The sequence below is a fragment of the Sus scrofa genome, chromosome 5 (genome assembly GCF_054392235.1).
Source record: "Sus scrofa isolate SSC_HxYL_T2T_F1_AM1 chromosome 5, Sscrofa_HxYL_maternal_Yorkshire_Landrace_v2.0, whole genome shotgun sequence".
In the NCBI taxonomy this organism is placed as follows: Eukaryota; Metazoa; Chordata; class Mammalia; order Artiodactyla; family Suidae; genus Sus; species Sus scrofa.
Window position 1 is genome coordinate 69,674,940 of NC_139387.1, and position 14,154 is coordinate 69,689,093.

The window sequence follows — 14,154 nt, forward strand, 5'->3', positions numbered from 1 at the left end:
AGGTCGCAGATGTGGCTCGGATCCTGCGTTGCTGTGGCTCTGGCATAGGCCAGCGGCTACAGCTCCGATTGGACCCCTAGCCTGGGAACCTCCATATGCTGTGAGAGCGGCCCAAGAAATGGCAAAAAGACAAAAAAAAAAAAGAAAGCCCATGTTTGAATTAGGTAAAAATACAAGATATGTGTATCTAGAGGACTCATTCAAGTTTCCAATAATGTTGCACTTCTCCTTTATGAACGAGCCTGTCACTTCCTTATTAACAGAATAGTGGTATGTGATCTGATTACAGGAACACCCTTACCCAACACACAACACTACAGAAAAAGTTAAGCACAAAGTGATGGCTGTGGGTGATCGTTGTAGCTCTCTGGTGTTGACTGTCTGGAAACAAAACATCGATAGATTTTTGTTCTGTTTTGTTTTGTTTTTCAAAGTATAAGAGTCATGTGAGAAGGTCCCTTGTGGCTCATTGGGTTAAGAATCTGGTTTTGTCACTGCTGTGGTTCAGGTAGCTGCAGTGGTAAGGGATTGATCCCTGGCCCTGGAACCTCTGCCTGCTATGTGTGTGACCAAAAAAAAAAAAAAAAAAAAAAAGAGTTATTTGATAATGAACACATTCTAGTGGTGATTCCAGAAAAGGTGAAGAAACTCAAGTGACCTTTTTGCATGTAACACATTGTGCAGTAATCATTATAATGCCTGTTCACAGATGTGAAAAATTGTGTATTAGAAAAACTAAAGGTTTGACCTAAATCCCATACCTAAAGAGTGGAGAAACTAAAACCAGATCTGACTGTTAAAAATTATGCTGTAGGAGTTCCCGTCGTGACTCAGTGTTTAACGAATCCGACTAGGACCCATGAGGTTGCAGGTTCGATCCCTTGCCTTGCTTAGTGGGTTAAGGATCCGGCATTGCCGTGAGCTGTGGTGTAAATCACAGATGCATCTAGATCTGTCATTGCTGTGGCTGTGACATAGACTGGCAGCTGCAGCTCTGATTTGACCCTTAGCCTGGGAACTTCCATATGCCATGAGTGTGGCCCTAAATATATATATAATAATTAATACATGTGTTTATATGTATTTGTATGTATATAAATGTATATATGTATATACATGTGTGTGTTTGTATGTATTTATACATATGTATGTATAAATTTTTAAAGAAACCCTGGTTGATCTGGAAGTTCCCAAAGTGGTGCAACGGGATTGGCAGCATCTCAGGAGCCCGGGGATGCAGGTTCAATTCCTGGTCTGCACAGTGCATTAAGAATCTGGTGTTGCAGCAGCTGCAGCTTAGTTCAAAATTGAGGCTCAGATCTGATCCCTGGCCTGGGAACCCCATGGACCACAGGGCAGCCAAAAGAGAAAAATAAATAAATAAATAAATAAATAAAATAAAAACCTGGTTGATCTGGATGAAAGGGAGCTGAGGGGACTGCTGAGGGAATCAGAATTCCAAACAGAGATTCGGCTGCAATGGGAACCGGGAAAGCCATGTTGATACACTAGAACAATGCTTCTCAAATGGGGCAGTGTGTCCCCAGGGGCCGCTGAGCCACGCCTGGAGACATCTGTAGAAGTTATTGGGGGAGGGGTGCTGCTTCTGGTATCCAGTGGGTAGAGGCAGGATGGGGACTGGAATGGGGCAGGAGGACAAGGGCAAATGGGGGACGCACTTTAAAACCTCAGGATTCAAGATACATGTCTTCAAACCTTATTTTTTATTTTTTTATTTTATTTTGCTTTTAAGGGCATATAAAAGTTCCTAGGCTAGGGGTCGAATCTGAACTGTAGCTGCCAGCTTATACAACTGCCACAGCAACGCGGGATGTGAGCCACATCTGTGACCTACACCACAGTTCAGGGCAACCCCAGATCCTTAACCCACTGAGTGAAGACAGGGATCGAACCTGAGTCCTCATGGATACTAGTTGGGTTCATCACTGCTGAGCTACAATGGAAACTCCTCAAGCATTTTGTTTTTTTTTAAATTTGCTTTTTAGGACCACACCCATGGCACATGGAGGTTCCCAGACTAGGGGTCTGATCAGAGCTACAGATGCTGGCCTACACCACGGCAATGGCAGATCTGAGCTGCATCCGCTCTGTGGCCTACATCACAGCTCACAGCAATGCTGGATCCTTAACCCACTCATCGAGGCCAGGGATCATACCTGCATCCTCATGGATGCTAGTCAATTTGTTTCTGCTGAGCCATGAAGGGAACTCCCAAGCATTTTTTTTTTTTTTTTTTTTTTTTTTTTGGTCTTTTTGCTATTTCTTTGGGCCGCTCCCGCAGCATATGGAGGTTCCCAGGCTAGGGGTCTAATCGGAGCTGTAGCCACTGGCCTACGCCAGAGCCACAGCAACGTGGGATCTGAGCCACATCTGCAACCTACACCACAGCTCACGGCAACGCCGGATCATTAACCCACTGAGCAAGGGCAGGATCCAACCCGCAACCTCATGGTTCCTAGTCGGATTCGTTAACCACTGCGCCACGACGGGAACTCCCAAGCATTATTTTTTAAAATCAAAAGTAATGCAAGGAGTTCCCGTTGTGGCGCAGCGGAAACGAATAAAGGATATGGTGTTGCCGAAGATGTGGCTCCAATTCAATCCCTGGCCTGGGAACTTCCATTATGCCATGGGTGTGGCCGTAAAGTTTAAAAAATTTATTTTCAAAAATATTTAGAAATTTCTCACCAGTTTCTAAAAGGTTAACTGTGATACTATGCTTCTCATTTCCTGGAGAAAACCCACCAGGCTTGCAAATATCTTCCTGATTTCACAAAATTTAAGTTCTACCAGTTCCGGTCCTTGTCTGCTTTGTTCACGAATGTATCCCAAAGTCCTAAAAAATTGCTGAGCACATAATGGGCCTTTGGTAAGGATTTGACAAATGATTAATCAATAATGAGTTCTAATGCAGTTCTGGCCTCTTGTCAAATTTATAAGTTTGCAATAATGACAAATGCAATAATGACAGTATCAATCAATAGAATTTCCCTGGGACTTTCCGTCATTATCATGTACATAAAAGCTCTCTTTTTCCTTTTACTTCTCTTTTTGACCCCTGGCTCCCCAAGGCTGAAATAAGCTTGGAAACGCCCCGCTCTCCTATAAGCAGTTATACTGCATTGAAAAATGCAAAGCTACCTACGAGTTCCTGTTGTGGCTTACCGGGTTAAGGACCTGGCATTGTCTCTGTGAGAATACAAGTTCGATCCCTGGGTTCGCTCAGTGGGTTAAGGGTCCAGCGTTACCAAGAACTGCCAAGTAGGTCACAGATGCAACTCGGATATAAGCTCAACCTAAGATGCACCAGCAACAACACTGAATTCTTAACCAGCTGTGCTGGACCAGGGATCGAATTTGCATCACAGAGCTCACAAGAGGCTTCTGATCCTGTTACACCACAGAAGGAAATCGTCCATTTCACATTGTATGTATGTATGTACGTATATTTTGGGTCATACCTACCGCATGTGGACGTTCCCAGGCTAGGAGCTGAATCAGAGCTGTAGCTGCCAGCCTAACCCTCGCCACAGCGACACCAGATCTGAGCAACATCTGCCACCTACACCACAGCTCACAGCAAAGCAGATCCTTAACCTACTGAATGAGTCCAGGGATCAAATCCGCTTCCTCATGGATCCTAGTCAGATTCGTTTCCACGGAGGCCATAAAGGGAATTCCCACTCCACATTCTAAAAACGAGATATAGGCGGAGCCCACTGCCACCTCTTCTGAGCAGAAGATGGCTGTGCCTCCCGTGTATGCCGATCTTGGCAAGTCTGCCAGGGATGTCTTCACCAAGGGCTATGGATTTGGCTTAATAAAACTTGATTTTGAGGAGTTCCCATCGTGGCACAGTGGTTAACGAATCCGACTAGGAACCATGAGGTTGCGGGTTCGGTCCCTGGCCTTGCTCAGTGGGTTAACGATCCGGCATTGCCGTGAGCTGTGGTGTAGGTTGCAGACACGGCTCGGATCCCACGTTGCTGTGGCTCTGGCGTAGGCCGGTGGCTACAGCTCCGATTCAACCCCTAGCCTGGGAACCTCCATATGCCTCGGGAGCGGCCCAAGAAATAGCGACAACAACAACAACAACAACAGACAAAAGACAAATAAATAAATAAATAAATAAATAAATAAATAAAAATAAAAACGAGATATAGGCGGAGCCCACTGCTACCTCTTCTGAGCAGAAGATGGCTGTGCCTCCCGTGTATGCCGATCTTGGCAAGTCTGCCAGGGATGTCTTCACCAAGGGCTATGGATTTGCTTAATAAAACTTGATTTGAAAATCAAATCTGAGAATGGAATTTACAAGCTCAGGTTCAGCCAACCCTGAAACAACCAGAGTGATGGGCAGTTTTGGAAACCAAGTACAGATGGACTGAATATGGTCTGACGATTCCAGAGACGTGGAACACTGACCACACACTAGGCACGGAGATTACTCTGGAAGATCAGCTTGCACGTGGACTGAAGCTGACCTTTGATTCATCCTTCTCACCAAACACTGGGGGAAAAAAAAGCCAAACTCAAGACCGGGTATAAGCGGGAGCACGTCAACCTGGGCTGCAACGTGGATTTCAATATTGCCGGACCTTCCATCCTCGGTGCTCTCGTGCTGGCTTATGAGAGCTGGCTGGCAGGCTACCAGATGAATTCTGAGACTACCAAGTCCGGAGTGACCCAGAGCAACTTTGCTGTTGGCTACAAGACCGATGAGTTCCAGCTTCACACTAAAGTAAATGATGGGACAGTTTGGCGGCTCCATTTATCAGAAGGTGAACAAGAAGTTGGAGGTGGCTCTTAATCTCGTCTGGACAGCAGGAAACAGCAACACGGGCTTTGGAATAGCAGCCAAGTACCAGATGGACCCTGACGCCTGCTTCTCAGCTAAAGTGAACAACTGCAGCCTGATAGAATTAGGATACACTCAGACCCTAAAGCCAGGTATCAAACTGACGCTGTCAGCTCTGCTGGCTGGCAAGAGTGTCAATGCTGGTGGCCACACGCTTGGTCTAGGACTGGAGTTTCACGCATAAACGAATACTGTACAATCGTTTAATTTTAAACTATTTTGCAGCATAGCTACCTTCAGAATCTAGTGTACCTTTTATTTTTTTTTTTTTTTTTTTTGTCTTTTTTTTGTTATTTCTTGGGCCGCTCCTGCGGCATATGGAGGTTCCCAGGCTAGGGGTCGAATCGGAGCTGTAGCCACTGGCCTACACCAGAGCCACAGCAACGTGGGATCCGAGCCGCGTCTGCAACCTACACCACAGCTCACGGCAACGCCGGATCGTTAACCCACTGAGCAAGCGCAGGGACCGAACCCGCAACCTCATGGTTCCTAGTCGGATTCGTTAACCACTGCGCCACCACGGGAACTCCTAGTGTACCTTTTAATGTTGTACGTCTGAGATGCAAGTATTGCTAAATATCATGGTAGACTTCCAGGGTAAAGATGATTCAGCTTTAGGGTGTTACCCTTTCAGAGGTACCGAAGAAACCCAATTCCAAAAAAAGGTCCTTTCAGCTGCAGACTTGGGGGGACCTCGCTGGACCCTCTAGAGAGGTCCAGTTTCTTTTTTACCTAGAGATGGCTGCAAGTGGAAGCTGAGAATTTGTAGGCACTTTGTAAATTCTTTCTGAGTAAATGAATGAAATTGTGACTTCCTGAGAATTGCACTTCCTACCCTGAGTGAGGAGAGGCGCACTGCTTGATGATAAGTACAGACTCATCTGAAAGGGACCTTGTTTTATTTTTTTATTTTATTTTATTTTATTTTTTGCCTTTTCTAGGACTGTAAACTCTGGTTATTTATCGTTTTTATTTTTTAGTGGTTTTTTTTTTGTCTTTTTTTTTTTTGCGTTTTCCAGGGCCACTCCCGCAGCATATGGAGGTTCCCAGGTTAGGGGTCTAATCGGAGCTGTAGCCACCGGCCTACACCAGAGCCACAGCAACATGGGATCCAAGCCACATCTGCGACCTACACCAGAGCTCATGGCAATGCCAGATCCTTAACCCGCTGAGCAAGGCCAGGGATAAAACCTGCAACCTCATGGTTCCTAGTCGGATTTGTTAACTACTGAGCCACGATGGGAACTCCTGAAAGGGACTTTTTTTAAAAGGCAAACCTTCATGACCTATTTTCACCCCAGTCCATCACCTCGTTTACACCAAAAGTAGTCTGCAGGGCATGGTAGCTGTTTCCTTAAAAAAGACCCATGCACCCACATGTTCATTGCAGCACTATTTGCAATAGACAAGACATGGAAACAATCCAAACATATGATTGGATTAGGAAGATGTGGTATATATATACAATGGAATACTACTCAGCCATTAAAAAAGAACAAAATAGTGCCATTTGCAGCAACATGGATGGAACTAGAGACTCATACTGAGAAAAGTCAGTCAGAAAGAGAAAGAGAAATAGCATATGATATCACTTATATTTGGAATCTAATGTATGGCACAAATGAACCATTCCACAGAAAAGAAACTCATGGACTTGGAAAATAGACTTGTGGTTGCTGAGAGGGAGGAGGAGGGAGTGGGATGGATTGGGAGCTTGGGGTTAATAGATACAGACTATTGCCTTTGGAATGGATTAGCTCTGCTGTGTAGCACTGGGAACTATGTCTAGCCACTTATGATGAAGCATGATAATGTGAGAAAAAAGAATGCATACATGTATGTGTAACTGGGTCACCATGCTGTACAGTAGAAAAAAATAATAATGTATTGGGGGGAAAAAAAAGTCTTGCAGTTTCCGATGTGGCTCAGCGGGTTACAAACCCAACTAGGATCTATGCGGATTTGGACTGGATCCCTGGCCTCACTCAGTGGGTTAAGGATCCAGCACTGCCCTGAGCTGTGGTGTAGGTCACAGATGTGGCTCAGATCTGGCATTGCTGTGGCTGTAGTGTAGCCTGGGGGCTGCAGCTCTGATTAGACCCCCAGCCTGGGAGCTTCCGTATGCCATGGGTGCTGCCTAAAAAAAGAAAAAAAGAAGTCTTTTATTTGGAAACATAAATTTCTAGGTAGTGCAAATAGCAAGCACAAAAGCCTAAACTAAACCCTGCTTGGCTCATTTACTGAAAAGCAGGGAAACCTGGGTGGCTGCAGCAAAATGAATAAGGGGAAAGTTCACAAAGACCAGAAACACAGCAAGGGGCTAAATCCTATAGAATTTTGTAAAGTCTCTGGCTTTTACTGTGAGAGCCATTGTCAAATTTTTAGCCAAGAAACGATACTACATAATTTGCATTTTAAAAGAATTACTCTTGCAGTTTCTTAGTGTCTTGGGGGTTAAGGATCAGACTTGTCACTGCTATGGCTCTCATTGCTGCTGTGGTGCAGTTGTCTGGCCTGGGAACCACCACATGCCTTGGACACAGTCAAAAGAATAGATTATGGGGTGGGAAGAACAAGGCAGAACCAGAGAGCATGAGATATATGTAGTTTAGAGATGATGGTGGTAAGAAGTAGAATTCTGGGTACATTTGATTGATTGACAGTGTGTACACTGTGTGTACACTGTGAAGAATGAATTGTAGAATTTTTGACAGGTGGAGTCTGGACTGAGAGAAACGTAGTCAGAGATCCCAAGGCTTTTGACCCAATCAACTGGACTAGCAGAGGTGGCGATACTTCAATGGGGAGGATGGGAGTGGCTCAGGGATCAGGGGAGGGCATTCCGGTTGAAGCTGGAAATACAAAATTTGAATGAGATGATCCAATTAGACATCCAGTGACTGGTATGCAATTGGGAGCTTGGATATACAAGCCTGGATATTAAAACCCAGAAGTAATCAATCACCGACTGGGTGATAACACAATCACGGTGATTGGATTTCCGTGCTTGCTCTGTATATATATCCGAGCTCAGAGATCTGGGGCTTCAGCCTTGAGGAACTTAATAGGTCCCAGTTCCTAGAGACAGAGAAGGAGCAAGGTAGGAAAACTTGGAAGGAGCAGCCCTGGACGGAGAAGGAAGCTCAGGAAAGCCTTTCAGGGTAAGGAGAGCTCCAGACACTTAAGTAAGAGGGGACCAGGGAACTGATCAGTAGATGTTTGGGACACATGATCAGTATCTCGAAAGAATATATTAGTGGCCTGCAGAAAGGAAATTTACTTTTTCTGATTTAATTTTTTAAAAATCCATAATTTTATCTGAGTATAAATTTAATGTGATCATTATAGACAAGTATCTCAATGAGCCAATGAAATCACCTCCTGGACATGAGATTGACATTATCTCAGTAGTAGGCAAAAGAAACTTGTCCTTCTATGATTCTTTTTTTGTTGTTGTTAACCACACCCATATCATATAGCAGTTCCAGGTCAGGGAACAAACCCAGGCCACAGCAACAACCTGAGCCACAGCAATGCTGGATCCTCTACTCTGCCCCCAGGGAACACCCCTCCTATTAAGCTAATAAGGAAAGTGCATATACCGATCAAGAAACATCATTTTAAAGCCATAAAAGGAAGGGGCAATAGATCATAATCCTGATGCAGTTACTGAAAAGGCAGATGACTTTCCTCCTAAGTCTTCAGGAAACAGGAGTACCCATTACAGTGCAGCAGCAGTAATGAACCTAACATCTACAAGGACACAGGTTCAATCCTTGGCCTCAATCTGTGGCTGAAGGATCTGGAGTTGACCCTGAGCTGTGGTGTAGGTCATAGTCATGATTCAGATCTGGCGTTGCTCTGGCTGTGCACAGCTTGGCAGCTACAGCTCCCATTTGACCCTTAGCCTGGGAACCTCCATATGTCATGGGTGTGGCTCAAAAAATAGAAGAAAGAAGTTTTTGTCATAGCTCAGTGGAAACAAACCTAACTAGTACCCATGAGGACACAGGTTCAATCCCTGGCCTGGCTCAGTGGGTTAAAGATCTGCCATTGCCATGAGCTGTAGTGTAGGCTGCAGACCTGGTTTGAATCTAGTGTTGCTGTGGCTGTGGCATAGGCTAGCAACTACAGCTCCAATTTAACCCCTAGCCTGGGAACTTCCATATGCTATGAGTGCGGCCCTAAAAAAAAAAGATAGAGGGGAGTTCCCGTTGTGGCGCAGTGGTTAACGAATCCAACTAGGAACCATGAGGTTGCGGGTTCGGTCCCCGCCCTTGCTCAGTGGGTTAACGATCCGGCGTTGCAGTGAGCTGTGGTGTAGGTTGCAGACGCGGCTCGGATCCTGCGTTGCTGTGGCTCTGGCGTAGGCCAGTGGCTACAGCTCCGATTAGACCCCTAGCCTGGGAACCTCCATATGCCGCAGGAGCGGCCCAAGAAATAGGAAAAAGACAAAAAAAAAAAAAAAAAAAAAAAAGATAGAGATTTTGAATATGTTTGCATAACAATAAACTCTCTTTTTCAGGACTTTTCTTGGGTAAAACTGTCTGGTACTGAGAACTTCATCTCTACCCACCAAGAAGAGCATCCGGGACACAAGACCGAGCACAGGACAATCATGGACTTGTGTCCACAAGGACTGGAACCTGGTGACAGCTTCACAGAGTCAGAGAGTGAGAGTAAGTGTGAATTAAGGAGAAACCAAGCAGTGAGCAAATTGGTTGCCTCTTTTGCTCCATTCTTATTCCTTCTGGTGCCTATAACCAAATCACAGAGACTCATCAGTACTTGACTCTTAATTTTTAGGCCACACAGGCACACATAGGCCACAGAAAAACTGGATTGGCCTGGAGTGCTCTGTATATAACACATCTCTTATAACATGACCGATATAAGTAGAGCAGTATCCACCTCCACCAAACAAAGTTCTTGTCAACCCACCACTAACACTTGCTATTATTTGATTTCTTCATTTCTGCCTATCGAGTGGGTAAAAAGTGGCAGCTCATTCTGATCTGCATCTTGATTACTAGTGAGGGTGAAATTCTTTTCAAAACAGAGGCCATCAGCTCTCCTTCCGGCTCCTGCCCCTCACACACCATTGATCTATCGGACTGTTTTCCTTACTGATGTAAGGAGATTTTGTTCTAGAGAGCAACAATTTGTCAGTTTGCTGTTATATATTCTCCAGATTTATGGCTTTTCTCTTCACTTCCTTCATGGGATCTTTGGTGACTAGCAGCTTTCTATTATCCATCTTTGAGAAGAATATTTGTAAAAGAGCCCATTACTTCCCTCCCTGACCTGTAATTCTCACGATCACATGTCCATTTTTGATTAGATGGTTGGGTCTATTATTAGACTCCCTTTCCATTCTAGTGGTTCCTTTGTCCATCTGCACAACACCACCTCAATTTTTAAATAACTATTGCTGTCTATTTAGCTCCTAATTACATTCTTCTGATGTGTCACAGCTAATTTTAAATCATCGGTTTTCTTTAACAGCATAAGTAGAAAAATCGTTTCATATGTGGTTTAAACCAGGGTCTTCAGAGTAAAGATGGTGTTATTAATACTAATAGAGGAGTTCCCGTCATGGCGCAGTGGTTAACGAATCTGACTAGGAACCATGAGGTTGCGGGTTCGGTCCCTGCCCTTGCTCAGTGGGTTAACGATCCGGCGTTGCCGTGAGCTTTGGTGTAGGTTGCAGACGCGGCTCAGATCCCGAGTTGCTGTGGCTCTGGCGTAGGCCGGTGGCTACAGCTCCAATTCAACCCCTAGCCTGGGAACCTCCATATGCCGTGGGAGCGGCCCAAGAAATAGCAACAACAACAACAACAAAAGACAAAAGACAAAAAAAAAAAAAAAATACTAATAGAGATGCCAGGACATGGACACAGACCAGGACGGTCCTGGGAAAACCAAAACATGTGGACAAATTTCTACAAATCATAAGCCTCACCAAAACCCTCCAAAGAGGAAAGAGAAAGCCTGAATAGTCTTTGAAGGAAGGTCACTCAGAGCTTGTTCATTTCAAGGTCACTTACATTTGAGTAGTCAACATTCTAAGAAGATGTAGTCATTTCAAGAACTAGCCTTACCCAGTACTTAATTGTTTAATTACGTATTTAAAATCCAAAAGTAAATTACTTTGAAACTGTCCTTGCCATGAAAATCTTCATTGCTTTTGCTAGGGCTTTTGCTTTCCTCTCTGCTTTCCAACAGTGTGTGACATGGCTGGGTTATGACAATCAATAGGCTCACGCTGAACAATGTCCACTGTGATCTGAATGTCAAGTTGAGCTGCAGCTGAATTTTTTTTCTTCTTCCACAGATCTTGCTGCACAGAAACCACCAGCTCTACCCTGTGATCCAATTCCAGAGCGATCACAAAGCAATCATCCTGAAGCTGAAAGGATGGGAAAGAAAAGACAGAGAGAAGAAGAAGAGGGTGAAAAGGAAGAAGTCATAGAAGAGAATGTGGCAAAGAAGGAGAAGGAAGAAAATGAAGAACTACATGACAAGAAGAGATTAGCCAGCAAACCCCTCCTGGACACCCTTTGGGCAACGTTTAAATTAATCAGATTCCCCACAAGAGGAGTTATTTCCTCCCTGGCTTTTGAATTCAGCGTGACAGAAACACAGGTATGACTACAGATTGCTTTACTGGCACAGTCCCTCGTGTACCACTCTTAGCCACGCAAACCAATATCCTTATTCTGGACTAACTGCCTCCCCCATGTTATGTTTTGGCAGATAAATCAATGGTTTCGTCAGAAGAGGAAGCTATACAAAAGAGAAATATACAAGAGATGGAAGAGGTAAGAATGCTCCCTATGTAGAACCCAAAGTGGAAAAGGAATGGATTGATCTCTGGGGACATGTTGGGCTTCCTGTAGTTCGTGGATAGTCCATGAGCTTTCTCATGTTCCAGCCAGACAACTGCTGCCCAATCTGTCACTCTGCTCAACACACAACAATGCACACGTAGGGAGTTCCTGTCGTAGTGTAGTGGTTAATGAATCCGACTAGGAACCAGGAGATTGCGAGTTCAGTCCCTGCCCTTGCTCAGTGGGTTAACGATCCGGCGTTGCCGTGAGCGGTGGTGTAGGTTGCAGACAAGGCTCAGATCCCGTGTTACTGTGGCTCTCTGGCCTCGGCTGGCAGCTACAGCTCCAATTGGATCCCTAGCCTGGGAACCTCCATATGCCGCAGGAGCGGCCCAAGAAATGGCAAAAAGACAAAAAAAAAAAAAAGCACACGTAGGCATGCCACTTTTCACCATGTAGCCATAGTCTCAGATCGACACCTAGAGCTGTTAGATTTTTACTGATGTCAGTGAAGAACTAATTTTGTCTCTTCTGTTTCCTAGATGTTGAATATGTTGGATGCTGGTCTTTTCTTGGGGCCTTTTGGCCTCAGATATTGACAGAAGCTCATGTGCCTGGAAGGAAAGAAGATAAAAACGGCATCAATGTTTTATCAGCCCTGGACTGTCTAGAGAATTCTGATGTATTATTTATGTGTTTTTATGTACAAATCGTTTATGTAGTACCTCAATGGATCATCGCTCTAAACCAAAAATGGGGAAACTGAATTGCTGGCAAATAATGCGATTTCATCAACAAGCACCAGTTCCTAAATGGCTAAGCCTGAATTTGTACTTTCATCTTTCAGACACAGATGCTATGTTTTCAGTTCTAACTTGAGAAATAGTCTAGGTCAATCTGTGTCTCATATGCAGTGTTTATGAACTGCTAATGATCTCTCATAAGCTTTCAATGTGAGAGTTTTTCCAAGTACTTGTACCTTCTCCACCTCCTTGAATTCTTGATCTCTTGGAAGCTTTCAAAAATGTTTTAGGAAGATTCCTTCTTCTCTGGGGTCAAAGGCTTTCAATTTAACATGCTTGGATCTATGTTAAATGCATGGAATGTGTTGGGAACTCTGATCTGGCGTTTCTGTGGTTGTGGTGTGGGCGGGTAGCTACAGCTCTGATTTGACCCCTAGCACGGGAACCTCCAAATGCCATGGGTGCGGCCCTAAAGGAAAAGACAAAAGATCCCCCCAAAAAAGTAAATAAATGCATAGATTGTGTTGTGAAACATGTTTTATATGAAATTATTCCTAAATTGAATAAAATGAATTATAAAACATTCATTATGTAGGTGAAATTATTTACCTACGTAAATAACCTACGAAAATAAGAAAATACTAACCAGTGTTAAATCCTTGGAGGTGAATGGGATGTCAGGAGCGCTAAGGAGTTTTAAACGTACTGTCTTTGCCCTGCTGTGGATCTGAAGTTTTCGTAATGTGAGCTCATATATTTTATTTTTAAAAATTCAATAAGGGAGTTCCCATGGTGGCCAGGCTGAAACAAATGACTCATTTACCCATGAGGATGCAGGTTCAATTCTTTTATTTCACTCTGTGGATTATGGATCTGACATTGCTGTGGCTGTGGCATAGGCTGGCAGCTACAGTTCCAATTCAACCCCTAGCCTGGGAACTTCCATATGCCCCAGGTGCAGCCCTAAAGAGACACACAAAAAAATTCAATAAAAAATTACTACCCTCTGTGGAAGTGCTCAGAGAAGGAAAGAGAATTACCCTGCAGTGGGTTTAGTGTAGCCAGCATTGTCAATCAACTGTATTTCAATTAAAAAAATAAAATCTGGATCTTAAATTAGTAATTTTTTGGAGTGATGTTTATTTTGAGTTAATTTATGTTGTATATTTAATAAATAATAACTAGTTTTCTCAATGAGACTGGACTGAGGCAATATTTTTATCATGGACGCAAACATCATCTGATCCCTAGAAAAAAATACAAAGGTAAGTTAATAGGCTCAAACTGTCAAGTCTATAGTGGCTTTGCTTTATATAACATGTCCTCGAAAATAAATGAAAAGATGGGGGAAAAATGTAATGTATACATGTAAGGATAACCTGACCCCCTTGCTGTACAGTGGGAAAATAAAAAAATTAAAAAAAAAAAAAAGAAAAGAAATGAAATGCCATGAAATTCCTCTGTGGCTCAGTAGATTAAAGAACCAGCATTGCCCCTGCTGCGGCTTAGGTCATTGCTGTGGCACGGTTTGATCCCTTGCCTGGGAACTTTTACATGCCACTGGAGGGCCAAAGTACAAGAAAACAGAAAGAAAAGAAAAAAACGAGTCTTACAGAAAACAAATTTATGGTTGCCAAAGGGCAAAGGGGGTGGGGGAAGAATAATTTAGGAGTTTGGGATTATTGGATAAACCTACTAACAT

The 14,154-nt window shown here is 43.8% G+C and overlaps 1 protein-coding gene and 1 pseudogene across 1 annotated transcript; both read left to right on the top strand.

Moving 5' to 3' along the window:
* The first annotated feature begins 3,736 nt into the window (after positions 1-3,736).
* LOC100512605 (non-selective voltage-gated ion channel VDAC1-like) lies at positions 3,737-5,136 on the top strand (annotated as a pseudogene).
* Positions 5,137-11,157: 6,021 nt separating this feature from the next.
* Positions 11,158-12,984, top strand: NANOGNB (NANOG neighbor homeobox). Its single transcript, XM_084956834.1, has 3 exons — positions 11,158-11,524; positions 11,636-11,700; positions 12,252-12,984. The coding sequence occupies exons 1-3, from the start codon at positions 11,297-11,299 to the stop codon at positions 12,256-12,258; spliced, it is 300 nt and encodes a 99-aa protein (XP_084812960.1). The 5' UTR covers positions 11,158-11,296; the 3' UTR covers positions 12,259-12,984.
* The last annotated feature ends 1,170 nt before the right edge of the window (positions 12,985-14,154 follow it).